The 26,188-nt window shown below is 39.4% G+C and overlaps 3 protein-coding genes across 4 annotated transcripts; 1 reads left to right on the plus strand and 2 right to left on the minus strand.

Moving 5' to 3' along the window:
- Positions 1 to 464: 464 nt before the first annotated feature.
- On the minus strand, positions 465 to 2,736 carry kiaa1143 (KIAA1143 ortholog). Its single transcript, XM_088306763.1, has 3 exons — positions 2,508 to 2,736; positions 2,029 to 2,179; positions 465 to 1,457 (listed from the first exon to the last, which is right to left on the minus strand). The coding sequence occupies exons 1-3, from the start codon at positions 2,619 to 2,621 to the stop codon at positions 1,246 to 1,248; spliced, it is 477 nt and encodes a 158-aa protein (XP_088162889.1). The 5' UTR covers positions 2,622 to 2,736; the 3' UTR covers positions 465 to 1,245.
- A 221-nt stretch (positions 2,737 to 2,957) lies between these two features.
- Positions 2,958 to 4,992, plus strand: LOC148329487 (transmembrane protein 42-like). Its single transcript, XM_088306194.1, has 3 exons — positions 2,958 to 3,265; positions 3,454 to 3,600; positions 4,350 to 4,992. The coding sequence occupies exons 1-3, from the start codon at positions 3,095 to 3,097 to the stop codon at positions 4,488 to 4,490; spliced, it is 459 nt and encodes a 152-aa protein (XP_088162320.1). The 5' UTR covers positions 2,958 to 3,094; the 3' UTR covers positions 4,491 to 4,992.
- A 504-nt stretch (positions 4,993 to 5,496) lies between these two features.
- LOC148329488 (palmitoyltransferase ZDHHC3-like) lies at positions 5,497 to 26,053 on the minus strand. 2 transcript variants are annotated; one of them, XM_088306192.1, is made up of 7 exons: positions 25,841 to 26,053; positions 24,531 to 24,936; positions 23,155 to 23,279; positions 22,884 to 22,980; positions 19,579 to 19,660; positions 17,614 to 17,744; positions 5,497 to 7,418 (listed from the first exon to the last, which is right to left on the minus strand). In XM_088306192.1, the coding sequence occupies exons 2-7, from the start codon at positions 24,864 to 24,866 to the stop codon at positions 7,212 to 7,214; spliced, it is 978 nt and encodes a 325-aa protein (XP_088162318.1). In that variant the 5' UTR covers positions 24,867 to 24,936; positions 25,841 to 26,053; the 3' UTR covers positions 5,497 to 7,211. The 2 variants fall into 2 exon arrangements, with proteins under 2 accessions (XP_088162318.1, XP_088162319.1); XM_088306193.1 differs by lacking the exon at positions 5,497 to 7,418 and adding an exon at positions 7,429 to 12,675.
- Positions 26,054 to 26,188: the final 135 nt, after the last annotated feature.

Here is a 26,188-nt window from a genome sequence, read left to right on the forward strand (position 1 = left end):
TTGTGAGGAGAAGCAGTACAGAAGATGGATGGATGTATCATTCATTAACTGTATATAATAGATTTTATTAGAAGAGCAGTAAAAGAAAAAACAGGTTACAGGGTGTGTAACTTTTCCTTGCATTTGAATAGCAGGAGGGGGGATATGCCATCCTGTATACTTATACTCACACTCCACCAAGAGGAAAATACAAATCAAAGTAGCAAAAAACAAATCTTTGTAGGAGCACATTATCATTATCCATAGTGTGTCCCGGCAAGTTTAAATGTGGGAGTAACGTCACAACATTCAAATTTTGAGGTACCCTTCCACCAAAGTAATGCCATAATGTTCAATCTCAAGTTGTGGTAAACAGAAACCTAACTAAATCTAAATAAGATGGGTCATAATAAAAAGAGACAACAGGGAGAGTGTTTGAGAAAAATCAGCTCCGGGAAAAGAAATCATACAGATCACAAGTAATGCATGATTAACTCATTTAATTTATTCTTTCGATGATGCATAAAATCCAAATGGTACTTAAAAATATACAATTGCATTAAAACTAATGCACTGATACATTTACAGCTTCCCTTTGAAGCTAGAAAATATTTATACATTCAACACATAATTGAATGTATTAAAATTCTACCATGCAGACGATACACCCCGACTAGACAACAAATACAGACCTACTATATACATGCAGACGATGAGTTAGCCAACAATTCTAGTAGGCTGACTTGTACGTAATATTGAAATGTGTTCAACAGTGGAGATGCTACATTGCTACCACAGCTACATCCCATTTGGGACGATGGAGCAAGGAGTGTGATGAGAAGTTATTTTTTGAAGAAAAAATTGTAGAACTGCAACAGGCACCAAGAACATAATACTGTATAACAATGTATTAGAGCAATACAGGTGATGAATTTCTGTTCTTAGTAAGTATTAGACACCAATATGAGTAAGTAAACAGCTAAACCTTTACGGCTTTTTTTTTTTTTTTATTGCTGGTATTTCTTCCATTCTCTTATTCAGGTATGATTTCAAGTCCCATCAAAGTTTGGCCAATTTATCTTCATAATACCATTTAATACAAATCAGTAGGTGATGTAATTTAATAACTATTAAAATGTTTTGGAAAATCTAACATGTAAAATGGGCTAAACACAAACCAAGTACTCTCACATCATGAATTAAAAAAAACAAATAAAGTCCCCTCATGCTCTTCCTCATATGGGAAACATTAAAGCGAGTCCAGTACTAGTCTTCCTCATCCTCCTCCTCACCACCAAATGACAAAAGGCTGCTGTTTTTAACTTGTTTCCCAGAATTCACATCCTTCTTCTCTTCTTTCTCGACTGTATCCCGCTTCTTTTTGCTGGAACTGGCAGTTATTCCTTGAAATTTGTCGGAGGAGGAACGCTTAGCTGGTTTCTTGAAGAGAATTTTCCCATCTGCACGAGGCTCATCACCTATAAAACCATATGGGAGTGTGTTTCATTAGAACAGATCTTAAAAACAAAAAAACAAAAAAACATTTGAATTAGAATTTCCCAATGCTATTATGGAATTATGGAAAGACTTTTTTTGTCCAAATGGAGGAGCTGTAGCCCTCCTCTTCTCCTTAGTAAAAATTAATGAGCAATAAATTGTTGTTTTTAAAGTAATTTATTACTTTGTAATAATGTGTTGTGTTTTTATTTTAATATTGCACTGTTTATTTTCAACCACACGCTAGCAAAAAAAAAAAAAAAACACACTTAAGCATAACTTAGTTGTGGGGCTGGAACAGATAAATTGCATTTCCATTCATTTAAATGGGAACGAGTACCACAATTTATGGTTAGAAACGGGCTGACTGAACCAATTCAGACCATAAATTGAGGTTCCGCCATTAGGTTCCATATGAAGTACACAGATTTTACTCAACTACTGTTAATTCACTGTAGCAATAAATACAATTTAAAACCAAAACGTATTCCAGCTGTTGAGTGACATACCTATATTAACCCACGGTCCTGCGTCTATAATGGTTTTTCTTACTTTTCTCTGAATCTCCGTCAGGTTTTATTCCTTCCTTGAGATGTTTAACTTCCTCAGAGGTCAGGTCTCCATCTTTAAGGACAACAACTTGAGGTAATTCATCCTCTCGATCACTCCCACTGTCATCCTCCAGCGTTGGCATTTCCTGACGCTGCACGGGTGACACAAAACAAGAAAAACGTGTATCCTCATTTTACGCATATGAAAGAATTTAACATGTCTGGCCGAGGTCACGAGATTGCAAAGGTGTACCAACAGATTGCCAGTGAGTGTCGGTGAATGAAAATGTGTTCAATGGCCGCCTCCTCGTGGTGGCCAAAAGAGGAGCAAGGGACTTTATCAATTATACGCATTGCTTTAAAAAGCGGGTGATTCCAAATCCACAGTCCATGTGATGTTCAAAATGTTTCAACTCAAATGCACAAACCCATCTTGACTGCTATCTTCCACGATTCCAATTAGCCAAACAACATACATACCTTTGTGTCAACAGTCGGGCCTTCTTTGAAGCCAACATCATTTTTAAACTTTTTCAAAAAGGATGGTTCCGCTGGTTTCACCCAGGACACACCACTACCTTTGTTCTTATTCATCACGGTGCAATGAGACACAATTCACTCAGGAAAATCAGAGAAATCGTTTCAACGCACGGATTCCACTAGGAGCATAACACAACGTCATTAAAATGCGCCCACCATGTCACATGATCCTGGGGAGTGACTGTGATTGGCAGAAGTGAAGTTGCTCACAAGGACAAACGTTCACGAGGACGTAACCAGGATGTCGTAATTTTCTTTCAAATTATTATATGCAATACCAACATTCCTTGGAAATAATTTTAACACCTTCTTAAAAATATATATATTTATCATATAAAATGTAATTATATTCTCTTAAATTCAAATCAAAGTATTTTACTACATATTGTATTAAATATACTTACATATTCGTTTGTTTTGAAAAGAAAGATTTACCGGTTTATACAATATTACTTTTAACTTGACAAATTCTCTATCACTTAAATAAATCGAGGTAACTGTAATAAATCGCTCTACCTTCTTTGGGCATGATTTCGGGTTCTATTTACGCATTGTTGGCGGGTTGTTTGGGTGCTGCCGCATCCTTATCGGCCAAGCTAACTCTCGGTGCAGACTATCTTAAGGAAATGTGTGAAGCTGGACTGAGCAGCAAGATCGCAGCGCACCACGATGACGACGAAACAACTGTCTGTCTCTGGGTAAGGCGAACTATGATGACTTCCTTGATTGTGTGTTGTGCTGCAATCGTCAGAGTGATGAGACATCAAAGGAGGCAAAATTGTCGTGGACACCAAAAGTTTGGAAATGCTTCCTGGTCACGCCCTCGTAGTTTCACTTTTGTTGTTGCCATGGCAACGTCCTATATATCCAACTTTCATATTTGCAGTTGCACATCCCCTTGAGGCTGCTGTGTGTCGGCCTGATGTTCCTCTGCAATGCTGTCATGTGGACCTTCTTTTCCAAAGCTCTTCGTTTCAGCTCTTCTTCTGCCAGGGCCACCGCAACCACAACAGCCGGCAACTTTATCTCGTCGGTAAGCCGTCCCAAACACACCCCATCTATCGATGTACATTTTATTTTATTTTATTAGCCAAACCAATGTCACAAAAATAGCTTGAAAAGGGGGCAATAAAATTTTGTTTTAATTTGGTCAATATAAAGCAGTTTAATAAATGGATGGATGATAAGAAATTAGGAAATTATGACATTTTAAAGAACTCAGACTTCAAAACAGTATAATGTCCTGTAATTGTGATCAGTTTTTAAGAAAAGGAATGGACCTGAAACCTTGAGGCCTCACAGGTTCCTTAAGTGTGGACTGAATTCTAAAGAGACACAATTGGATTAATTACATTAATTAATTAATTAAATAGAAATTTAAATTAAATTAAATTAAAATTAAATTTTTTGGGCACAGTATCATCTTCTTCACCATCTTACACATTTTTACCTAAATACCTCAAAATTAGATGACATACCAATATAAAAAAAAGCAAGCGACTTTCAACTTTTTTTTCGGGGGGGGGGGCGTAAAAAATGAGTGATCCCCCTGTGCCTGTCAGAAATTATGAAATTGAAAACAATAGAGGGGATTTCACTGTACATCATATTTAAAAATAGATGCGAAAAAATCATTTTTAACCAGCCAGAGTGCATTTTTTGAGTGACATAATCACACAAAAATGGGGTCAAGCGGAATCGGTCCACTGTCACATACCTAAGTAAAATAGTCTGTGTATGATGATACGGTCTCATGTACCTTTTATATTTTTGTGCATTTAGGCCATAATGGGGAAGCTTATTTTTGGAGAGAGTCAATCAGTTCTGTGGTGGGTGGGCATCTCTCTAACGCTGTGTGGGCTGCTGGTGCTTCATGGATCCAAGCCTCATGACCTGCCACAGGAAGATGCCAAAACGGAATAGTTGTATTAATTTATTACTGTACATTATATTTGTATTTTTATAGTCACTCGTTACGGGTGGGTAAATAGGAACTAGCTAGCAAAGATTAGTTTATAGAACTTGTGCCTCTGCCATTAATCCTGCTTTGGGTTATTTAGATGAATGAATATTTAAATCAAACTATTTCAAAGTCCTTTTAAATTTGAGGTATTTTGTTAATTAGACAAATCTGATCTAATTTCTGAATTGAATTAAAAAATGGCATCAGGGCACAGCTTGGATCATTTTGGTTTTTTTCCAGAGAAAATGTATTATTCATTGGAAATATTACTATGCTTGTAAAAAATACAACTGTGTTTAACATTACAACTTGATATGTAAATGAAAAGTTTTGCTACTTTGCATACTTTATTTTGTGTTTTGAATACTCCTTCTCAGTTTAGAAGACCATGTGAAATGAAATACTTTGTGATTTTTAGCCTAATGTATTTTTTACTGACCAACAGGGATCTTTTGAAACTTTAATTTGTATGTGACTTATACTTTCAGAAACGGCATTAAATTATTTTTAATTCAAAGTAGCAGGCATATTTAATCGTGGTGTCCTCTAGGGGTCAGTGTTGGAACGTATATTCTTGATTTTGTACATATGTAAATGTTTTTTTTGTTGTTGACGTCAAATGATTTCCGTACAGGTGAGAATTTTCAGTAAGTATTGGGGTGAAAATATGGGGTAAAACTAACTAAGCACGGTACATAGAGTGTGTGTGAAACCTGTTTTAAACATGAATTCACAGTAATTACAAGAATTATAGGTAATTAATAAATACTGTCGTAGGGATCGAATTAACTACTACTTCCAAACCCTTTAGGCATGTTGAAAAGGACGGTCAAAGTGCATTGGCCGGTGTGTGTACCTATATTATAATATTTTGTTTTTCCGTCTTTTGATATGTCTGATATGGATTAAAGACAGAAAAGATAAGACCAAGAATTTTTAACTTTAAACATGGAGCCCACAATGATATTAATCTGATTTTTATCACCCGTTTAATGAGTAAAAAGCCCTCATGCTCAACACACAACATTAAGTATAATAACGGTTACACAGTTTCACACAAGTCAGGAAAGATAAGGCACAGTGGTGGCGACAGAAGTGGATACAATCTTCAGTTCAGAGTATTAGTGCTACTGCTGCTGTTTGCCTGAGTCTGCTTTGTCACTCACATGCCACTTGGGGAAAGCCAAGTGGACAAAAAGCACAGTAACTCCCTTCAGTTCTATTCACAACATTCTTGAAGGTAACATTTACTTTGGAATAGGCAGTACAATAGTCACTCTTGTTTACAAAGAGAGGACTTCAAACGTCTCCACAGTGGCATTAAAACTGTTTGCAGTGACTAAAAGTTCATGTTACACTAATTTGGAGTTTACAACACTTTTTGAGACCATTTTTTGTTTCGATTATACACTGAAAATTTAGTTTTCACCCCTCATCTATGCGATATTCTTCTTGTAAAAAATGAAAACATAAAATATAATAACTGGTTATGGAATTATCTTCCCTTGTAAACACTGAAAAATGCGTCATTCAAAAATGACAAAAACACAAGGCGGCCTCTCAAGACAAAGAGCTTGGTACATTTGCAGTGGGTGCACATTGATGACGTTATCTTTGGTGTTCTCGCAGCTCCATGAAAAGGGGAATCATTTTGATAGCGTTGTCTTTGCAAAAACGCAAAGAAACAAAATTTATAGTTTGTAATTGTGACCATACTTTCTTATTAAAACAATGTAACAAACAAGAAAAGATGAGCGGCAAGTTAGTATAACACATTTAAGTTGAAACTCCTCTACATTTTTCGGGAAATTATCCTCTGTTAATTGCATCACAATAAAAGTACTGCCGTGCCAAGGAACTCCTGAAGTGGTTCGTGCTTCAATTGGGCAGAAGTAGCGCTTTGCCATCCTTTTGTGGTGTTTAAAGGCAGATATAAACCTCTGCAGCAGTGGCATCAATTAGGCAGACTTTCACTACTCGCAGGGGTCAGAACCTATCACCCGGTGTACTGCCAAAACCTTTGGTCACGACTGTACAAGTACTGCATCATACCGTACACTGAACAAAAGAAAACTTTGAACACGTTAGCATCTAGGCCAGTCCTTGCAGAATTCTGTACTCTGGCTGGCCCAACAGTAATTAGACATTATACCACAGACATGGAGTAGTTAATCCAAGGTAGTTTTGCCAATGGCTGCATTCTCATTTTGCATGCAAGACATTGTATGTTAGGGATGGTTTTAAAGCTGCCATTTTGAAATGTTAAAGTGGTCCATATTTTTGCTTTTAATGTTTTAGAGAGAAAAAACATTTGGCACTGAAACACACAAGGGTCCTGAAAATGATGCTACCCTTGGCAGATATTCAAGGAGAAGCATTTTTCAGGTACAATACAAAGAAGTACCCCCCCCCCCCCCCCTTCCTGTTTCATCTCACCAAACCAATTTTAATATCTCACAACAACAACCCGAATAAACATGAAATGTACTTTTATTTCTGTATTTGTATTAACTTTGTTTATCTTGGTGAGATTAAACCTAAAACATCTGATACCAGGAGGGGGGGTAAATATTTTTCATTGTACTGTAGATATTAAAGATAAAAAATACAACCATTTAATATGATTTTCAGTATTGTATGAAATCAAATGTAGCCCAGCATATGGCTGTCTGAAGACAGTCCTAGTTGAGCGGGAACTCAATGACATCCTCCTCGATAATGTCCCCTTGCGGAAAGCTGTCAAGCTCAGTGGGGCTCTTCCTGCAGCTCATCCCAGAGAAGGGACTGCACCAGGTCAGGGAGAACGGCCCACCAAACGCCATCTTCATGGCCTCCCAGCATGGTACCTTCTCCCACTTCCCCGTCTCCCCCTTCAAGCGTTCGATTCCCTGCAAAAGACAGAGTTAAGGTTTGGTATAAACATGGAGCTTTGCTATTTATTCTTCTACGAATAAGACTCAATATGTGACAGTGATTTGCGCTTTGGGGTTATGGCGGGGAGAAAAAACTGATTTACAGAATGTTTACTTCTCAATACAATACTCATTTCAGGTTATTTGTACAAATTCAATGAATGAATCTTAACACATTTTGGACGTAAATTCCATGAGTCTGACTTCAACTATAGAGTGGTTCAAAATTCGAAACTCAGTGACAGACTTCCAGAGTGGTGTTTGGGAAATCCAGCCTACTCCCACATTCCAGAAACATGAACATTAGATCATTAGAAAGATCTCAATTGTCCATAACATATGAACGATTTGTCTATTTGTGGCCTTCCGATTGGCTGACAACCTTTTTGGTGTACGGCACTTCCCGCCCCAAGTCAGCTGGGATTGGCTCTAATGAAGAGATTGAAAAATGGATGGATGCTATTGAGCTTGACTTGTTACTTAAATCATTGTCCAAACAGGCCTGTGAATTTCTGAGCATCATGGTGGTGCTCAAGATAAAGGTAAGAGGATGAAGGGTCACACGAGGAGGTTTCTGACTTGCAAAGTTTAAACCCATTGGGTTGGACTTTTTAATGTTTTCTTGAGTAGTCTGAGAGCAAAAACTCAACCACATCTGGCAGGTGAGTATTGTATTAAGAATGGATGGATTGAATAAATACAATGGCTTGCGAAAGTATTCACCCCCTTGAACTTTTTGACCTTTTGCCACATTTTAGGCTTCAAACAAAGAGCTAATTTTTTTTTTGGGTGAGGAATCAAGTGGACCATGATTGTGAAGTGGTATGAAAGTCATACAGTTTCAAACTTTTTTTTTTTTTTAAACTGAAACACTTGTCACACACTGTCAGGGCAGCCAACAAACTCCAGAGGTGCTATGAGGATATATGAATGATCTAACGTTGACCAAAATGCCTGATTATGATAAATAGAGTCCACCTGTGTGTAACCAATTCCGGGAAAAATGCACCTGCTTTGTGATAATCTCAGAGGTCTGTTAAAAGCGCAAATAGCATCATGACGACCAAGGAACACACCAGACAGGTCAGAGATAGTTGTGGAGAAGTTTAAAGCAGGATTAGGATATAAAATAATTTTACAAGCTTTAAATATCTTGCGGAGCACTGATCACGCAATCATATTGAAATGGAAAGAGTATCAGACCACTGAAAACCTACAAAGACCTGGCCGTCCCTCTAAGCTTTCATACCAAAAGAAGTAGAGCCCTGATCAGAGATGCAGCCAAGAGGCCCAGGATCACTCCGGATGAACTCCAGGCATCCACAGAAAAGGTGGGAGAATCTGTTCATTGGACAACTTTTAGTCAAACACTGCACAGATCTGGCCTTTATGGAAGAGCAGCAAGAAGAAAGTCATTTCTCAAAGACAACCACAAAAACTCCCATTTGAAGTTTGCAAAGCCACCTGGGAGACACAACAAACGTGGAGGAGTGCTTGTCAGATGTAACCATAATTGAACAAGAACTGGAGCTAACATATATGCATGGCTCACTTTTCTTTTTTTTTTATTTCTAAAAAGTTTAAAACGAACGAATTTCATTGCACTGGATGACTATATCCTACCTGGTCTGAATTCTTCACAAAAAAAATATATAAATGAAAATTTTTTGTTTGAAGCCTGATACGTGGGAGAAGGTCAAGAAGTTCAAGAGGGCCAAATACTTTTGTAAGCCACTGTGTGCCTTTACTTTCTTAAAAACATGCCTACGATTGACAGAAATGATCATGCATACAGTAGACAAAAGGAGGAGGAGGGGGGGGGCAATAATGCCAGAAGCAAAGTCATCTGTGACAAAGTGAGTTGGACTGTACATTCCAATTTCACAAGGAGCACATTGTCTTTAAATCTGTACGTGCAACCTGCATGCTTAGGATGGACTGCACGCATGGTGAGACAGCGACAGTGCACTTTTGTCGCAGCTTACCTCTGTCACCATTAAGAGATGTCTGCTTCAGAGCGCTTCAGTTATCAATCAAAGTATAAACGCATGAGTATAGAGAGAACATTGGCGGGAGGTAAGGCGGTGCACATACCACACAATCATGTGGGAAAAGAATGGAAGACGGACAAATTCATAAACAAGTGACAGAAACAAACTGTTGAGAATGTCAAAAAAAAAGTGAGGTAAAAATAAAGGGTGGCCACACAGAAACAAGTACAGTATGTTAAAAAAAAAAAAGGCTGAAATTTTTGCATTGCAACCAAATAGTTTATTTCCTGCACATCCGGAAATTACTTGATGTATAACAATCAAACGGCCCCAAAACAATGTTGCGACATTTTCAGCAATAATTTAACATCATACCAGCTATGTTTCACAATCTATACTATTGCAGCCTTCGCCAATACCATGCCTTCACTCGCAATCACATATTAAACGATTGAGAGTAAACAGAACAAAGGAATATAGCACACTTTGCAGTAGAGTTGGTCACACCCAAAGGAAAATAAGAGCCCCCAAGTAAGTACAGAAAAATGGAATGTTTAACTGTGTGCTACCCAAGTCATGCATTGATCATCATATTCTCCCGTTGGCGCTTAAGTCAATTTCTTACGCACTTTCAAGATGGCGATTCTCCCCTCTAGGCTTCTCACGCAACCGCCATGCAAAGAGGCATAATTCAGTTAAGTCTGAGGGTGGCCCGAATCATCATGCATCAGCATCATGGATTCCGTAAGTTATCTGCGTTGATGTGTGTGTGGCTCATCTACAGGCTATTTTGAAGGAGTGTTTTTGCATTCGCTTTTTGACAAACCCAATACAAGTAATTGAATCACAATACCGTGCTCAAACGGTATGTTAGGGCTGGTCTTTTTTTTTTTTTTATATGATATAACGACAATTTTCGGTTATTATTCTATTGTAGTAGGAACACATACACAGCTGTTGGGCAGTGAGCCTAACACACACCACACAAATGCACGCGCACACATGACCCCAACCACTGCACATCAGGACGAATCCGCTAAGTTGGTCAGTGACAGTCACTACTGGTTGTCAGCGGCTGTGAAATGATTCAAAACGTACATTATGACGTTTTGCCATCACGACATCTTAATATCGGCCAAAACTTCGCTTAAGTCTACGGGAGAATGCTCGCGTTGACGAATTTGTTAGTGTCACACCTTGACGTCAAGGTCGCTCTCCCCAGAGTGCGTACGTTTCATGAAGGTACCTAAGTGACACATTTACGGCTCGATGGGAGAATCTGCGCACCTCTTCTGACTTAAGCACACCGGAGAATATGCCCCTAAGTGTGCAAAGGGGGTTACGTCATTGTCTGCGTTTATTTCTATGCATATTTGCAACTTGCATAACTACCAAAACAATTCCCAGGAATCTTTTCTTGAGGAGTGGGGTATGGAGAAAAGACCAAAAACCATGAGCCATGACTTCCATCACGGCATCCTAATTTGAACTAGCTGATGAAATCTGGATCTAGATCATGAATATATTCAATTCATGCTGTGATTAAATGCTCTTATCAACACAACAAAACTCATGAAAAGTCATCAGTCAAGTTTTTCCCATCTCTCATTCAAATGAATGAATGATGTGGAGCAACATAATGATCCATTGTTAATCATTTGGTTCTTTGGTCAGAGTTAAACGGAGCACAGACAAACGCAGGCAAACCCGTAACCGCCTATGCTTGTGGAGGTAAGAATCACAAACATTTCAGAGCTGTTCCTGACATATCAGCTGGCATTAATAAAGCTCTAGGGGCATGTGACACAGGGAACTTCAGTGACGTTGGACTTCTGTAACAAAAGCTTGGACAGCTTTACAAAGCTGCACCTTTGCGCATGTTTTTACTAGGCAGCCTTTGGTCTGATGGAAAGCGTCAATGATAAAAATGAACAAAACATGTCATTTAAAGGACAGCGAGTGCGGAGACCCTAACTACAAGCGTGAAATGAGTCAAAGTGTGTACGGTTGAAGTGTTAAAGGCATTATAATGTCAGAGAAAGCACAGAAATAAAGTTCACTTAACATCCTTCCACTGCACAATAAGCAGAGAAAAGTCACACGAGGAATTTAAAATCTCAAGTCCTCTCACAAGAAGACAAACGCCATACAGTAAAAAGAGAGGTTCTATAAGGAGCATGCACATACAGTACGTGGATGTAATGGGGAACTTGAGCCCAACTTAACAAGTGCATCTTTTTGATTAGAGATGAGACTTCATCTTCAAAATCCTGCCACCACAAGATATCACGCTTCCCTTTGAGCACAGCGCAGCAATTTAGAATTGTCACATTTTAACACGCTAGCAAATTCTGTTCCAGTAATGCAGTTAATAAATAGAATCCTTCTCAAACCTGCCAATGGCAGCTTTGTTGAGCAATGCCACACGATAATCTGGACGTTTCACGCTTTATACAACTGCACACATTGGAAAAATTCCTCTCTTTTCTACTGCTTTCATTTTTTTCAATAAACAGCAACTTTGTTGCCAGATATCAATTTTTGAAATATTTTTACTTCAACTAAATAAATTCACAGTTAGTGAACATTTATGATCTGGTGAAGCTGCATATTTAGAAATAGAATCCAAATTACTAACTCGTTCTACTCGGTGTTCACACCTGTTGATGCAAGCGGGTGCGTCTCCTCATCGAGCTGGGCAACAACACCACTAGCGACTTGTTGACGTCAATCTCTAAATTTCATTGGGATAGTCGATTTGTCGACTAGTCTGTACAACACCAACTACAGTGGTCCTTGCTTTAATGGTCCCGACAATCACGATTTTGAGGTAACGAGGGGTGGGGGGTGTCAGTCCATACGTTTTATAATCAAGAAAAGCACCTAATAAAAAAATAATACAACTCATCACAGTGGATGCAAATAAGATTCACAAATGAACAGTGTTCCAAGTGTAAACAAGTATTAAGCATGAAGTAAGCACACAGAGCAGATGTGAAGGTGTCCGCAGACACTACTGTCCGTCAGAGCCGCTTAAGTGGGGCCCAGATTGGCCCAATCCGATGAAGACGCATTCTTCCCTTTCACACCACATATTGGTATGTCTCAGCCTTCCCATGGTCAGGGGTGGAGAACGGGCTAAACCAGAGTAAGGAGAAAGGGTGTCCAAATACCGCCCTCAAGTTCATCCACTTAGTTTTTTTAGCCCATCTTCTCTCTTCCTTTTTCAACTGCTCTATTCCCTAAAAACAAAACATAACCAAACTTCAGTTGGTGTGCGCTGTGACCAGGTCAGCAATCACAAAGTGCAATTCATTTGAAATTGGGAAAGCTTTCTTTACAATGGTAGAGAATTACCAAGCGATATGCTACAGTAAAAGCTGGAAAATTGACAGATTTGGAGAGATAAGTCAAAAATTAATAGTGTATGAATGAAAACACTGCAGCTATATGGCTTTATTCTTATGAGGAAGGATCTGGGTATGACCCAACACAAATGATACCTGAATGATTCTTTGGAAAAATATTAACATGGAACAATGTTTCTGGAGTAAATTTTCACTTATTAATTTGCCTGCTATTTTGCTGTTCAAAGCTCTTTGTATGCGGTCGATGACGGCATACGCAGGAATTCTCATTCTCAACATGAATTACAGTCAACACTGTCATTTTATAGGAATAGGCGTAGAAAAGTCTCATTAATTTAGTAAAATAAAAACGACAAAAAAAAAAAACGCTTCTGCCAGCAGATGGCAACATTGGGTCCCTTGGATATCACAGTGTATCAAAAAATATGGACGCTGGTGAACATGGGGGCTACTCGAAATTCAACCGTTACAAGCAGCTTGAGCTTTATCATTGTCATTTGAAAGGGACACTTGCCTGAGCTTAACATTGACACTTATATCATAGGTTTGCAAGTAAAAATGACATCACTACTAAACTTTGTCAGTTCTGTTGTCTTAAACGGCGAATGCGCATTACTACTCTTGTCCACTTCAACTTGTCAAAGTATAAAAGCGTTCCGCACAATTGTTTGGATTTAGTGATATCAAACGCGAGCTCATGTGTACACCTCCACAAAATCAAAAATACCGTTAGAATATGCAGTGCAGAAATAAATGGATGGATGGACAGGCTTTAAATAATTCAGAGCACAAAAGTTACAGCAAGGGGGCCGACTCCACAATCGAGTGTGGCCAAGTCATATTCTGATGAGTGGTGAACGTGTAGCCCAGCGCGGCCTGGGTGAAAAAAGTAAGTCAAGCGAACGCTTGTGGCTGAAATTGTAATATAAAATAACCTCCGACCCACTTTGTCGTCAGACTCAGACCTAGTCAGAGCTGTCGTGTTCCAAAGTAGACTGTGGCTAATTTTCATCTAAATAGACGTCCACATCTATTAATTCTCATTGCAGTCTCCGTAAATATCCTGACTGGTGCGCACGTCTTCACCTTGCTCAGCAAAGAAGCAGTTTGCGAGTCATCTATGACATCGATGTAGCTCTGCTCACTTCCACATTTCCTCATTCTCATATAAATCAGCCACGGAGAGGTTAATCTTTTTGACATGATGAAGAAGTCATACGTGGGGATGTCCACATAAATTTGATGCCAATTGCTAATCATTTTTGGACGTTATAAGCAATGAAAGTACAACCGGTTGAGTCGCTGGAGGGGGGCGTGGCCATATTTCTCATTAAAAAGTTGCAGTTTTTCAAGTTGTCATTTATTTACTAATTTCTCCCAGATGAATGGATAAAAAAGAAAATGATGACTAATTTCAGTTTCCTCATCAAGAAAACTATATCAACGGAGCTTTTTTTAATATCTAAGTTTGCTCACACACTACTTAAATACTACTCCTACAACGAAATAGAATACAAATAGTTTGTCAAATTTAAAATTCTTACACTGTTGATAGTTACATTTATAAATAACATAAAATAATAGAGAAGCACTGGCCTAGTGTGTCAAAGCCGAGACACGGCCAACACCGATCCAAATCAATGACACATGTAATTTTCATGGACACTGCAGCAACATGTTGAAACCCCACTAAAAGGGGAAACGCGGTAGATCAAATTAGAGGAAAGGAAACTGAAGCGAGCATATCTGATCATCAGGGCATGTAAAAAGAAAAAAAAAACATTTAGATGAAGAAAAAAAGAAAATGGCAAAATGCTAAAATTTAGATGTATATAATGTGACATTACTTTTAAAAAAAAGTTGTGATGCTGTGGCCCAGTCTGTACTACGGATTCATAAAGCACAACTGCACATGACATTTACCTGCTCAGCCCAGCTAATTTAAACACAGTAAGACAACAAGTAACTAATTTGTATTTGGAAGAGGGCAGGTGAAGGCCGGAACTCTTTTTTTTTTAAATTTATTTATTTATTTTTAACATTAAGATTACTGGGCAGCACGTTGGTCGATTGGTTAGCACGTTGGCCTCGCAGTGCAGAGGGCGTGGGTTTGAATCCGGCTCCGGCCTTCCTGAGTGGAGTTTGCATGTTTTCCCTGTGCCTGCGTGGGTTTCCTCCGGGTACTCCGGTTTCCTCCCACATTCCAAAAACATGCGTGACAGATTAATTGGACACTTTAAATTGCGCCTAGGTATGAGTGTGAGCGCGGATGGTTGTTCGTCTATATGTGCCCTGCGATTGCCTGGCAACCAGTTCAGGGTGTACCCCGCCTACTGCCCAAAGACAGTTGGGATAGGCTCCAGCACCCTCCGCGATCCTGGTGAGGACAAGCGGTACAGATAATGGATGCATTCAGATTACAGTGATTTGCTCTCCTTTTAAATCTCTCACGTAGGGTGAATACAATGACAAAACAATACAGTATGTTTTTAAATTGTGAATATTTGGGTGTCATGGAAAAGCTCTATATAAACTAAATGCATTTTTATATCAGCCTTAGGTGAGCAGGACCAAAAGACCACAAATAATTTGCATTTTTATTTTATTTTTTGTTACTTTTTTGCTTGATTGTGTTTTCGTCATTCGGATAACATTGCATATTTCAGTTGCGTTTTTGTTATGTTATATTATATTTAAGGTTTTCTGACATGATTGTGCACGTCTCTTATTAAAAATTAAAACTATCTGGATTGAATGATATCTTGGTGATTTTGCGCTGGGACGGCACCCAAGGTGATTAGAAACTCCCCTAACCGTGAAACCATGATATTTTTGTTTATGTTTATCTAATAGCAACGCATGCCTACAATAATGCAATTCATTGGGGAGGAAGAAAGATGCGTCCAAAGAGGAAAAGTGTAACATTCCGAATTAAATAGTTTCTGTAATCATCTAAAATGAAGAGATGCGATGATTGTTGTGCAAGGCATCACAAGGCACTATTCTATGATGTAATGATTATGATCAACGCGTTAGTTGCCATGGGCATAAAAAGAGAAAAAATTATTGCGATGATGTTTGAACAAATCAATTGAGTCCTTGACATTTTTCGGTCTCTCCACTTTTTTTTTACAGTTTGTGAAGAAAGGGCGATGATGCTACTAGGCTACTTGTACTTCTATAACGAATGCCAATGTGAAATTATTATTCTTATTGTCATTATTATTACTATATTAAGTATAAAATAAAAGTTGATCAATCAGACTATCGCCCTGAGCATCTCGTGGCTGGTCGTCATGCTCATATTTACTATTTTCGTTTGAATAGTGAGAGGCACAGTTGAAGATGATTACCATTTTTTTTATGGACTACAGGTAAATCAATTTTTTTTGTAACCAATAAAAAATAGAGAATTGCAGTTTTGGCGCCAAAGCACATCTGTTTGATAGGTGCGATGCAGATATACTTTAGTTTAAAATGGATATTTCAAATATCTTCTTTTTTTCTGATGGGAAAAATGTCTACCTGAGATGTGTTTTTTATTTATTCAAATGGATAATTAGTATCGCAAAATGGGGATTTCTTTTAGTATGAACTACAAAAAAAACAAGGGTGCACTTTCATTAGACAAGAGACGTTCTTGAATGTAGAAAGGTAGTTCTCTTTCAGAAAATATATAAAAGTTAACTCATTTAATGCCACTTCATGTTAACCCTTTTTCATAATCCAACTGTTTAGTGCCATCCACAGATTAACTCGAGAAATGTGTTTTTGGCAGCATTTGAGGCCCAAGGGTCTGATGCCTTTCGTCACAAAGTATCAAGTTTGCAAAGCATTGTAATGATGAGACTTCACCAGCAGATGTCAACAGTGTTGTTTATGTGATCTTAACCGACATGCATATCAAGGATGCAAAGGAAAGAGCAAGAATGCACTGGAAGACACTCTCTTCAGAGTTAAAACCTACAAAGAGATTGTCATCAGCTGATCAACACAACAATGACACCGAGCATGCGTATACCTACGGTGCTTTTCTTGTGGTGTGTATTCTTCCGTGGGCTTCCATCCTACGATGCCCCACCAAAAAATATGCTTCGAGGGATGGAAGTTAACGCATCAACAACACACACACGCACACACCTATACACGCACGGTTTCTAGCCACCAAAACTGCTTTCTCAGATTTTTGGGGGGTGTTTTTCTAAAAGAAAAGTGCTGTTTATATATAAGCATATATAAATTTAGTTTTTACTTAAAATACGTCTTAACAAAACCCTCAATTTTATTTTTCTCCCCAGAAACAGGATTCTCAGTTAAACCTGTCTATGTACTATTGGAGGTTAGTACAGAATGTCAAATGGTAGAAATAAACTTTTTTTTCATAAAAGAAGAGAGTCTAATCCTTATTTTGATAGCTTCCACATAATTCAATGGGCCTTCGAAGATAGGCAAAATCATCTAAAATGCCTGGCACTCAGGGGATTGGTTGTGCTACAAATGAGAAAGTAATATAGGGTTTTCGGAACAAAGAAAAAAAAAAAGACTTCAGAACCCCGCCCTCCACAATCCCCCAAATACATTCTCACGATCAACCATGATGGATAAATGAGCAACATTTTCTTTCATTTTCATGTCAATTATGGAATATCAACAGCTCGTTAAAGGAGTTAAGGATTGCTTTGCTAGCGAATTGGTCAAATTCAAGCAGCCAGCAGAAAAGAGAAATGACATCGGGTTATCAATTAAGGAGAGATGTAGCAGAGGAAAGGAGGAGGTTTCAAGGATTACTTAAAAACTAAATGGGTTACTTACAGTTTCATCAGTACAGATGGAGTGGACTTGGGTGCCAAACATCACAGAGGTGAAGATGAGGAAGAGGAGGCCCTCAAAGCACAGGAGTATGAGGAGGATGACTGTTGCTGGTGGAGAGAAGGAACTGCACTCTGGGAAATGAGGATATGAAGGAAGAAAAGCACGAGGGACAAGAAGAGGCTTATATGAGGTTCTACTAGACTCTACGATGATTTCTCTATTGGGGATCTTCTACAGACGCTATAATTCCACAACCAGATATTTGCGTCAGGATAAGGGAATCACTAAGCAGTGGGGGGGTTCATTTAGCCACAAGGAGTATTTGGGAATTTAGTTTAAGAGCACATACAAAGGGGAAACATAATTACAGATTAAGTACCAGTACTGTGTTTCTGCTGTGAAAAACATTCAAATGCAGTACTAACAGCACATGGTTGTAATCTACCATACGATCAAAATGGGTTTATGCTAAGGGGAAGGGACTTGGAACGGCGATGAAATGAACAAACTTGCATTCTATTTTAAATATGTGGATCAAAATGAGGATACCTGGTAATATAGAAGATGATAAAATGGAATCTTTGGGGATGAAGTAGCTTTATGTACAGATTTGACTTCCACTACAAACAATAATATAATATCCGGAAACATCAATTCTTCATTACCAACCAGATGAAAAATGTTTATGTATAGGGATGGATGTATTTTGCCTTCACTCATGAGGTGCGATTAAATTCTGACAAGTCAGTGACTCAATCCAAACAATATGTCACTGTACAATGGGTCAAACGTGTGGCCTTATTCTAACAACAAGGCTTGTAAAATTCCAGGTGATGTTCTTGTACGATTGCAACATTTATCGTGTGCTACGTTGGACAAATGTCTAAACATCCCTGTTCAATTGCCAGGTTTAAGTGATTGAAAAAAACGAAAGCAAGACAAATCAATTCAAAACTTTGTCCATTGTTATTCTTAAAAACAAGTACCTTTTGCATCTCATCAATCTCTCATTTAGCCCTTTGTCACACCCATTTTCATCGAACTGGACCTCCAAAATGTCTAGAACCTCATCCGTATCCGGGAAGTTGTTGAATTTAAAACTGCTTTCAAAACTCCACTTGGCCATTTTGAATATCAAGTTACGCCCTTTGGACTCACCAATGCCCCAGCTGTCTTTCAGCATCTTATCAATGACCTTGTTCAACATTATCTTGATTTTCTACAGTTCTCTCAAAAAGTGACATCAGCGCGTGAGAATTGTTTTACGAAGGCTCCTGGAGAACAGACTGTATCTCAAACCAGAGAGATGGGAGTTTCATGTGCCCTCTGTCGGCTTTCTGAGCTACATTATCGCCAAAGGTCATCTTATACATGGCGCAGTAAAGGCACAGGGGGTCACAGACTGGACAATCCCCACCAACTGCAAGGAGCTCCCAACGGTTTCTAGGCTTTGCAAACATTTACCGACACTTTGTCTATAACTACAGTTGAGCGGCTGTTCCTTTAACTCTCCACTTCACCCGGAAACAGATGGAAAAGAAACTTTGGCTTCAATAATGCGCCCATTCTCAAGGACCTTAACCATTTTCTTCAGTTTGTGATGTTGGAGGATGCTTCGGTTTGGGCACCAGTGAAGGAGCAGTCTTATTCCAATGAGATCCCAGAACCTAGAAACTACAACTCAGAGCTTTTTTTTTCTCCCGTCGTCCTGCTGAAATATATTATGACTTAACAAGATATATTGCTCCATCAAGTGATTCTGATCTAATTGGTGACCGAGTATCACCTTTTTCAAATTCGCTGATCAACCCCAAAAACCCAGATCGCATAAACCCTACTTCCAAGTGTCAGATAAAAAAGTTTTCCTTTTCTAATATAAATTTTCAGCATCATGTTGTAAAGCTAAATATGGATACAAAAACAGCCTTAATGTGAATATAGAGTAGACACAAAAACCATACTTACTTGTCCAATCATCTTCAAAGCAGTAGAGAAAATGGAAAACCACCATGAATAGAGCATGGAGAGAGACAAGTGCAATGTACATCTGAATAAAAAGAAAACAAGATTTAAGGAATTAAATTGAGACGAGAAAAACAAATGTGACATACATAGTGCCTTGCAAAAGTATTAGACCCCCTTGAATATTTTATTTCATGCTTCAATTATAAAGATAGAAAGTTGGGATTTTTTGTGTGAAGAATCAACACTAAGTGGGACACAATTGTGACGAGGAATGAATGTTTTCGCATATCGTAGTTTTTTCGGTTTTGGTCAAAAAAAAAAAGTTAATATCAATCCATTCATTATCCAAACCTCTCATCCTCACGACGATCGTGGGCATGCTGGCCTATCCCAGCTGTCTATGGGCCGTATTGTATATACTTCGTTCCACTCCACGCTTATGTCACACTTGGTACTGGTTCTTCAAACATAAAAAAAAAATTACATATACACATAATATCATTTTACAGTATATCTTTGTGTGAAGCCAGAACTGAGGCAAAAGGTTGAAAAGTTCAAGGTTGGCTGATACTTTTGCATGGCACACTACGTATTATGGCTGGGCAATATAGCATTATCGGATTAAAATCCAGATATGAACATTCACAATATTGACATCAAAATTAAGACAATGACAGTCACGTAAATTTACCATGCTTGTGCAACAGACTGCACCTTAACACTGCAAAAACAAAGGAGATTGTCGTCGACTTCAGGAGGAACAAGACGGTGCCGCCCCCCCTCTGCATCGAAGGCGTGTGTGTGGAGAGGGTCCACACGTTCAAGTTCCTGGGAGTACAGATCTCCGACGACCTTTCTTGGACTCACAACACCACAGCAGTGGTAAAGAAGGTCCACCAGCGTCTGCACTTCCTGAGAGTCCTCAGGAAATTCAACCTGGACAGGAAGCTGCTGCTAGCCTTCTACCACTCGTCCATCGAGAGCCTGCTGACGTACTGTGTCTCCACCTGGTACAGCGGCTGCACTGAGGCGGACAGAGTGAGGCTCCAGAGGACAGTCAAAACAGCGCAAAGGATTATTGGCTGCCCTCTACCCTCACTGTCGGACATCTACACCGCCCGGTGCCTCAGAAGGGCTCTCAACATCGTCAAAGACAATACCCACCCAAAGACACACCTGTTCGACCTGTTGCCCTCTGGCAGGCGCTACAGATGCATCAAATCGAGGACCAATAGACTGAGAAACAGTTTCTTTCCGAGAGCCATCTCCATCCTGAACTCTCACACACACACGAGAACACCCTTACCTTGCAGAACAGCATCGTGATGTGTTTTTATATACCCTATTCAGTACTAAATTCCATTGCACTCTCTTATTTATTTATCTAATTTATATATTTGTCTGTATTATTGTTGTATTGCACTGGAGAGGGGAGCCCTCTTATCTCGTTGCACACTTGAGTACAATGACAATAAAGGGATTTCTAATTCTAATTCAAATTCTAAAGCTCAGTCTAACCAAACACATATCACAGAATTTGATGCTTGATTCCTTTCAAATTTTACTGACAAGGTTGCGACAGTATGAGCACTCATTTCGAACGCCACATTTGACCCCTCTGTCCATGTTCCTTGTTCCACAGTGTTGGATGTCTTTTATGTTTAGTTTTCTAGCCATTTTTGGAGGATGTGGTTTAACAAATCAAAAAGCAATGCAGCTCCCCTTATAACGCCGTTCTTCCTGACTTCTTTAAGGAGGTTCTTCAGAGTATTGGTGAACATGTTTTGATCATTATCAACAGCAGTCTGTCTTCTGGTGTAATTCCCCAACATTTAAAACATACTATAGTGAAACTGCTGCTTCAGAAACATGGCCGTGATAAAAATGTGCTGTTGAATTTTAGACCCATTTCCAGATTGCATTTTATTGATCAAATTCTGGAAAAGGTGGTGCACATGCAGTTAAAATCTTTCTTGGATGAACATGTCATGGAGGTTTTACAGTTAGGTTTCAAGACGATGCATAGCACAGAGTCAGTCCTGTTATGAGTTTTTAATGACACAAGGGACTGTGTGTGTCGAATTTGTTGGATCAAACTGCAGTGCAGCGTTTAATACAGACCGCAATTATTCGTCTGGCTTGTTTGCAGCATCAAGAGGGCATTATTGGTGGCACTATGGAGTGGTTTAGAATCCAAACTTTAGATCGATTTGGCTGGCAGGACTTTTTGTTAGCCTAGGTTGTGCTGAGTCCCACTGTGCCCTTCTGTCATGGGGTATTGCTCAAGGTTCTATTTTGGGGCCCTTGCTATTTCCACTGTATTTACTATCGCTTGGCTACACCCTACAAAAACATGGAATTTCCTTCCACTGCTACCTGGATGATAGTCCGATCTTTGTCCTGCTGAGCGAAAAAGACACTTTCTCATTCAGACCACTTTTGTCCTGTCAAGAGGAAATCAAAACCTGGGTGTCACTGAATTTCTTGAATTTCAACGAAGAAATAGTTATGGTGTTCGGTCCCCGTGGCCCTTCTACATTTCACGCTGTTGACCTCGGCCCCCTGGGGAGTTATCTGAAGCCAACAGTCTTAAACTTGAGTTTTAAATTGGACAGCAATTTTAAACTGGACCCGCAAATCAGTGCTGTTGTTAGATCCGGCTTCTTTCATCTTGGGCAGCAGGCTAAGGTGAAGCGCTCCCTTTCTCAACGGCACATAGAAAGTGTTATTCATGCCTGGTGCAAAATGCTGCTGCTTGCCTTCCAACTGGAGATCCGACGAGGGAGCACATACGCCCAATTCTGGCCTTTCTTCAGTTCCTTTTCAGATACTTCTATTTGAATTCAAACCTTTCAATGGCCTCGCACAAGCCTACCTCCCTGACCTCCTCCACCCATACGCACCTGCCCGCTGCCTCAGGTCTGCGGATCAGACTGGAGGTGATTGCTACTTTGTTATACTAAAGCGCTTTGTTCCAGCTGCAAATGTCATGAAATTCGTTTTACAAATAAAGTTGTATGGTATTGTATTATATAAAACAAGTTACACAAAAAGATAAGACACACAAACACAACAAACATTAGCCCAGTTACAGTATCACGTGACTTTTTTATGTATTGTCGACTGTCAGTAAGTTCTAATAAAAAAATAATGCAATTGGCACGCTTAATCAAGATATGAAATTTTGTACATATTGCACAGCACTAGTGCGTATGCTGTAGAATATCACCATTGTAGAGGGAAAGGAGCAGGAATGTCAAACTACATAACAGCATTAATGTGACATTGCATGGTAGCCAACTTACTGTGAACAGGACAAAGTACTTTTGATTGTTCTCCCCAACACAGTTGTTGACCCAGGGGCAGTGATGGTCCATCTTTCGTATGCAGCGTTTGCAAACACTAGGAGAGACCGTCAAAGATGAATGTGAGCAAGAACTCAGTCCCGATAAAATGACATGTTTTTCACAAAACATTTGATACGGGTATGACTTCACAATTAACTGCTTAAATTTGAGTTACAATGTCCTTCAAATGTACATGCAGACTTGAACTTGTAAATGAAATGTCCTTCACCTGCAGTGGTGTGCTCGGTCAGGCTTGATGCTACAGCACTTAGGACATTTGTAGACCACCTGTCCTGGTTTCAGCTGAAGGCTTTCTATGTATTCCTTTGTTGCATTGCCTTTGGGCACTGCTCCCTGGGAGAAAAATGACATCTTTTAGATCAGTCAAGATCTCAACAAGTGGGTCACATACCTCTTCTGAGTGTGTCGAAGACAATAAGTCAAAAAAAGACAAGCACCAGAATTTTGTACTATTTCTACAATTAATAACTCATTTTTTATGCACGGCAATGACGTATCAACATCTTTCGTGACGTTGCCATAAAATGAGATCGAAGAGCTCCGCCAAATAAAGACCCTCCAAAATACTGTATTTCTACCTCCCATCGATTCGCTCCACTGAAGAAATGCCCCTACCACGCTGGAACACTTTTATTTCCGTAAAGACCACGTCGTCGCTTCTACGCATGCTAGTCACTTTGAGAACGTAATATTGTCACACACCAGACAGACCACCGTCACATTGAGAATATAATATGAATGCATACACGCGCACATTTTTCACTTGATTGGCACCACTCGTCAGCAGTGTTGGTAAGTACAGTATCGTATTTTGTATTTTAATGTATTAATATGAAGTATAAAATGTGTATTTGGATATTTAAGGAGTATTAAATGGTTAATTCCGTCTTATAGGGAAATTCGGGTATATCGCCAGCATAGAAACTGAACCCTATTGTAAATTGAGGAGTTCCTGTACTATAATTAGGGTGGACTATATACAGCAGCGCATTCTTTTTAAACTCACTGGTAAACCTAAGGGGCGGCACGGTGGACGACTGGTTAGCAAAATGGCCTCACAGTGCAGAGGTGCAGGGTTTGATTCCAGCTCTGGTCTTCCTGTGAGGGTTTGCATGCTCTCCTCGTGCCTGCGTGGGTTTTCTCTGGGTACTCCGGTTTCCTCCCACATTCCAAAGAAATGCAGGGTAGGTTAACGGGACACTCTAAATTGGCCCTAAGTCTGAGTGTGGCGAAAGTGGTTGTTTGTCTTTGTGGGCCCAGTGATTGGCTGGAAACCAGTTTAGGGTGTATCTTGCTAACTGCCCGAGGACTGCTGGGATAGGCTCCAGCACGCTCTCGACCCTTGTGAGGAAAAGTGGCTCAAATAATTGATGGATGGATGGATGTAAACCCCAGTTATATAGATGCCGTGTACCATGACACATGGTGGCATCAATCATTGCATAGGTACTTACAGCCACCTACAGTAATAACACCTGATGATAAACTAGGACCGGGCATCTACAACTATCTACAGCTGGGTCCACAATTTCAGGAAATGACCAATAACGCAATACAATTCAAGCATCTGAGTAAATCACTTACTGGATCAGTGCACATAGCTCTGAGGTGTGAGGCAAGGGCAAGAAAGGCCAGAGCATTGAACAGAGACCCGTTGACAATGCTGTAAGTCAGATTCTTTGAGGGCAGCAGCATTACGAACAGCACCACAAACTCTGCATACAAAACCAGCAGCCATGTGATGATAGCGCAAATGATGCCACAGGCGTCCTTAATAAACCACATGGCAGACGCAGATGAAGAAGTGATGACGTCCTTGGAGATGGGAATGCGTTGCTCCGCCTGAAAGAAAGTGGTTCCTGCCCAAGCTTGCCCTCGGGTCTGCTCCACGTCCCTGCATCTGTGCACGGGGCTCTTCATTCTTCATCTATGCGCAAAAACGGCTGCTGGTTCCACTGCACCTTTCCGCTCAAGTAAGGGTCACCACATGCTGGGAAGGAGGAAAAGGGTGAACTTCACTCATTTGTTATAGAAGGTTTGAGTTTCAACAATGAAACTTTTATCGTGTGCGAAATCATCTTTGTCTCACATTTTAAAAACAGGTCTACAAATCACCATGTGTAACCTCAGAACATTTTGCAAGAGCCTCAGTTTAACCCACTTGAGCTCAGTTCAACCAGGAATCTTTTTTCCTTTGGCTTGTCGTGGATTCTTCAGAAAGAAGACACCTTCAACTTGATTTAAGAAAACGTGTGAAGATGAAAAAAATAAAATATAAAGACATGCCACTATAAAAAATATAGTCATAAATAGATAAATAAATAGGTATGCCACTAAAAGTATATACGAATCTCCCTTTAGTTGCAGTCAGTCCGTGTCATCTTCAACACTGCTTATTAGTTAGTTAAAACCTGCCATAATCACTATTGTTTTTAAAGTGGAGTCCTTACAATCCCCCCCCAATTTTTTTTCCATGACTGTAAGAACACTACAAAAACGTAAACACGGACATCACTGGGCCTTCGACACCTGCAATTGTATAAGGTCACGAAAAGGTGAAACCTCACTCGCAGTTGGTATGTTAATTCCGTTTAATCCGATTTATCAAAATCATGTCAAATACCACCAGGTACCACATAATCGACCTAGATGAACTGTGACAAATAAAATAATACGAAACCGTAATGATTTATAGATGTGTTCTCCGCAGTCGTCTTCAAGGAGTCGTGTAAATATTATTTCAAAGCTAACTCAAAATGCCAACAACAGATTTATTAAGAGTGGTGTTGACAAAATAACGCCTTATACTGGTAGGGCAAAATAAAAGAATCCGACATCACCTATCAGTTTATGTTTTCATTTAGCTGCTAATGCTAATGAACGAGAGTACTTACATTCTAGTTCGCAATGTTATGTCAGTTGTGTTGGTTTCAAATGAAAAGCGACGGACGCCCAGAAATATCTGCCGGCTCTCATATTACGTTGGCTGATTTTATGTTACTTATTTTTCCCCCATCTAAAGAATGAGTAACACTTGTGCCATTCCTTGCTTGCTGCTAACACTTGAAGACAGCCTTCAGTTTCGATTCTTCTTCTTCCTCTTGAATTATATGGCGTTTGTAGGAACCCTTTAGGTGCATTACCGCCATCTACTGATAAGGAGAGTGTCCCGTGTATGCCTGCTAATACATTGTTTGGGATTTTCTCAGTTGGTTTTTCTCATTTCTTGAAACAAAAATAAT

The sequence above is a fragment of the Idiotropiscis lumnitzeri genome, chromosome 10 (genome assembly GCF_059441095.1).
Source record: "Idiotropiscis lumnitzeri isolate Australia: NSW breed Sydney's pygmy pipehorse chromosome 10, RoL_Ilum_1.0, whole genome shotgun sequence".
Classification (NCBI taxonomy): Eukaryota; Metazoa; Chordata; class Actinopteri; order Syngnathiformes; family Syngnathidae; genus Idiotropiscis; species Idiotropiscis lumnitzeri.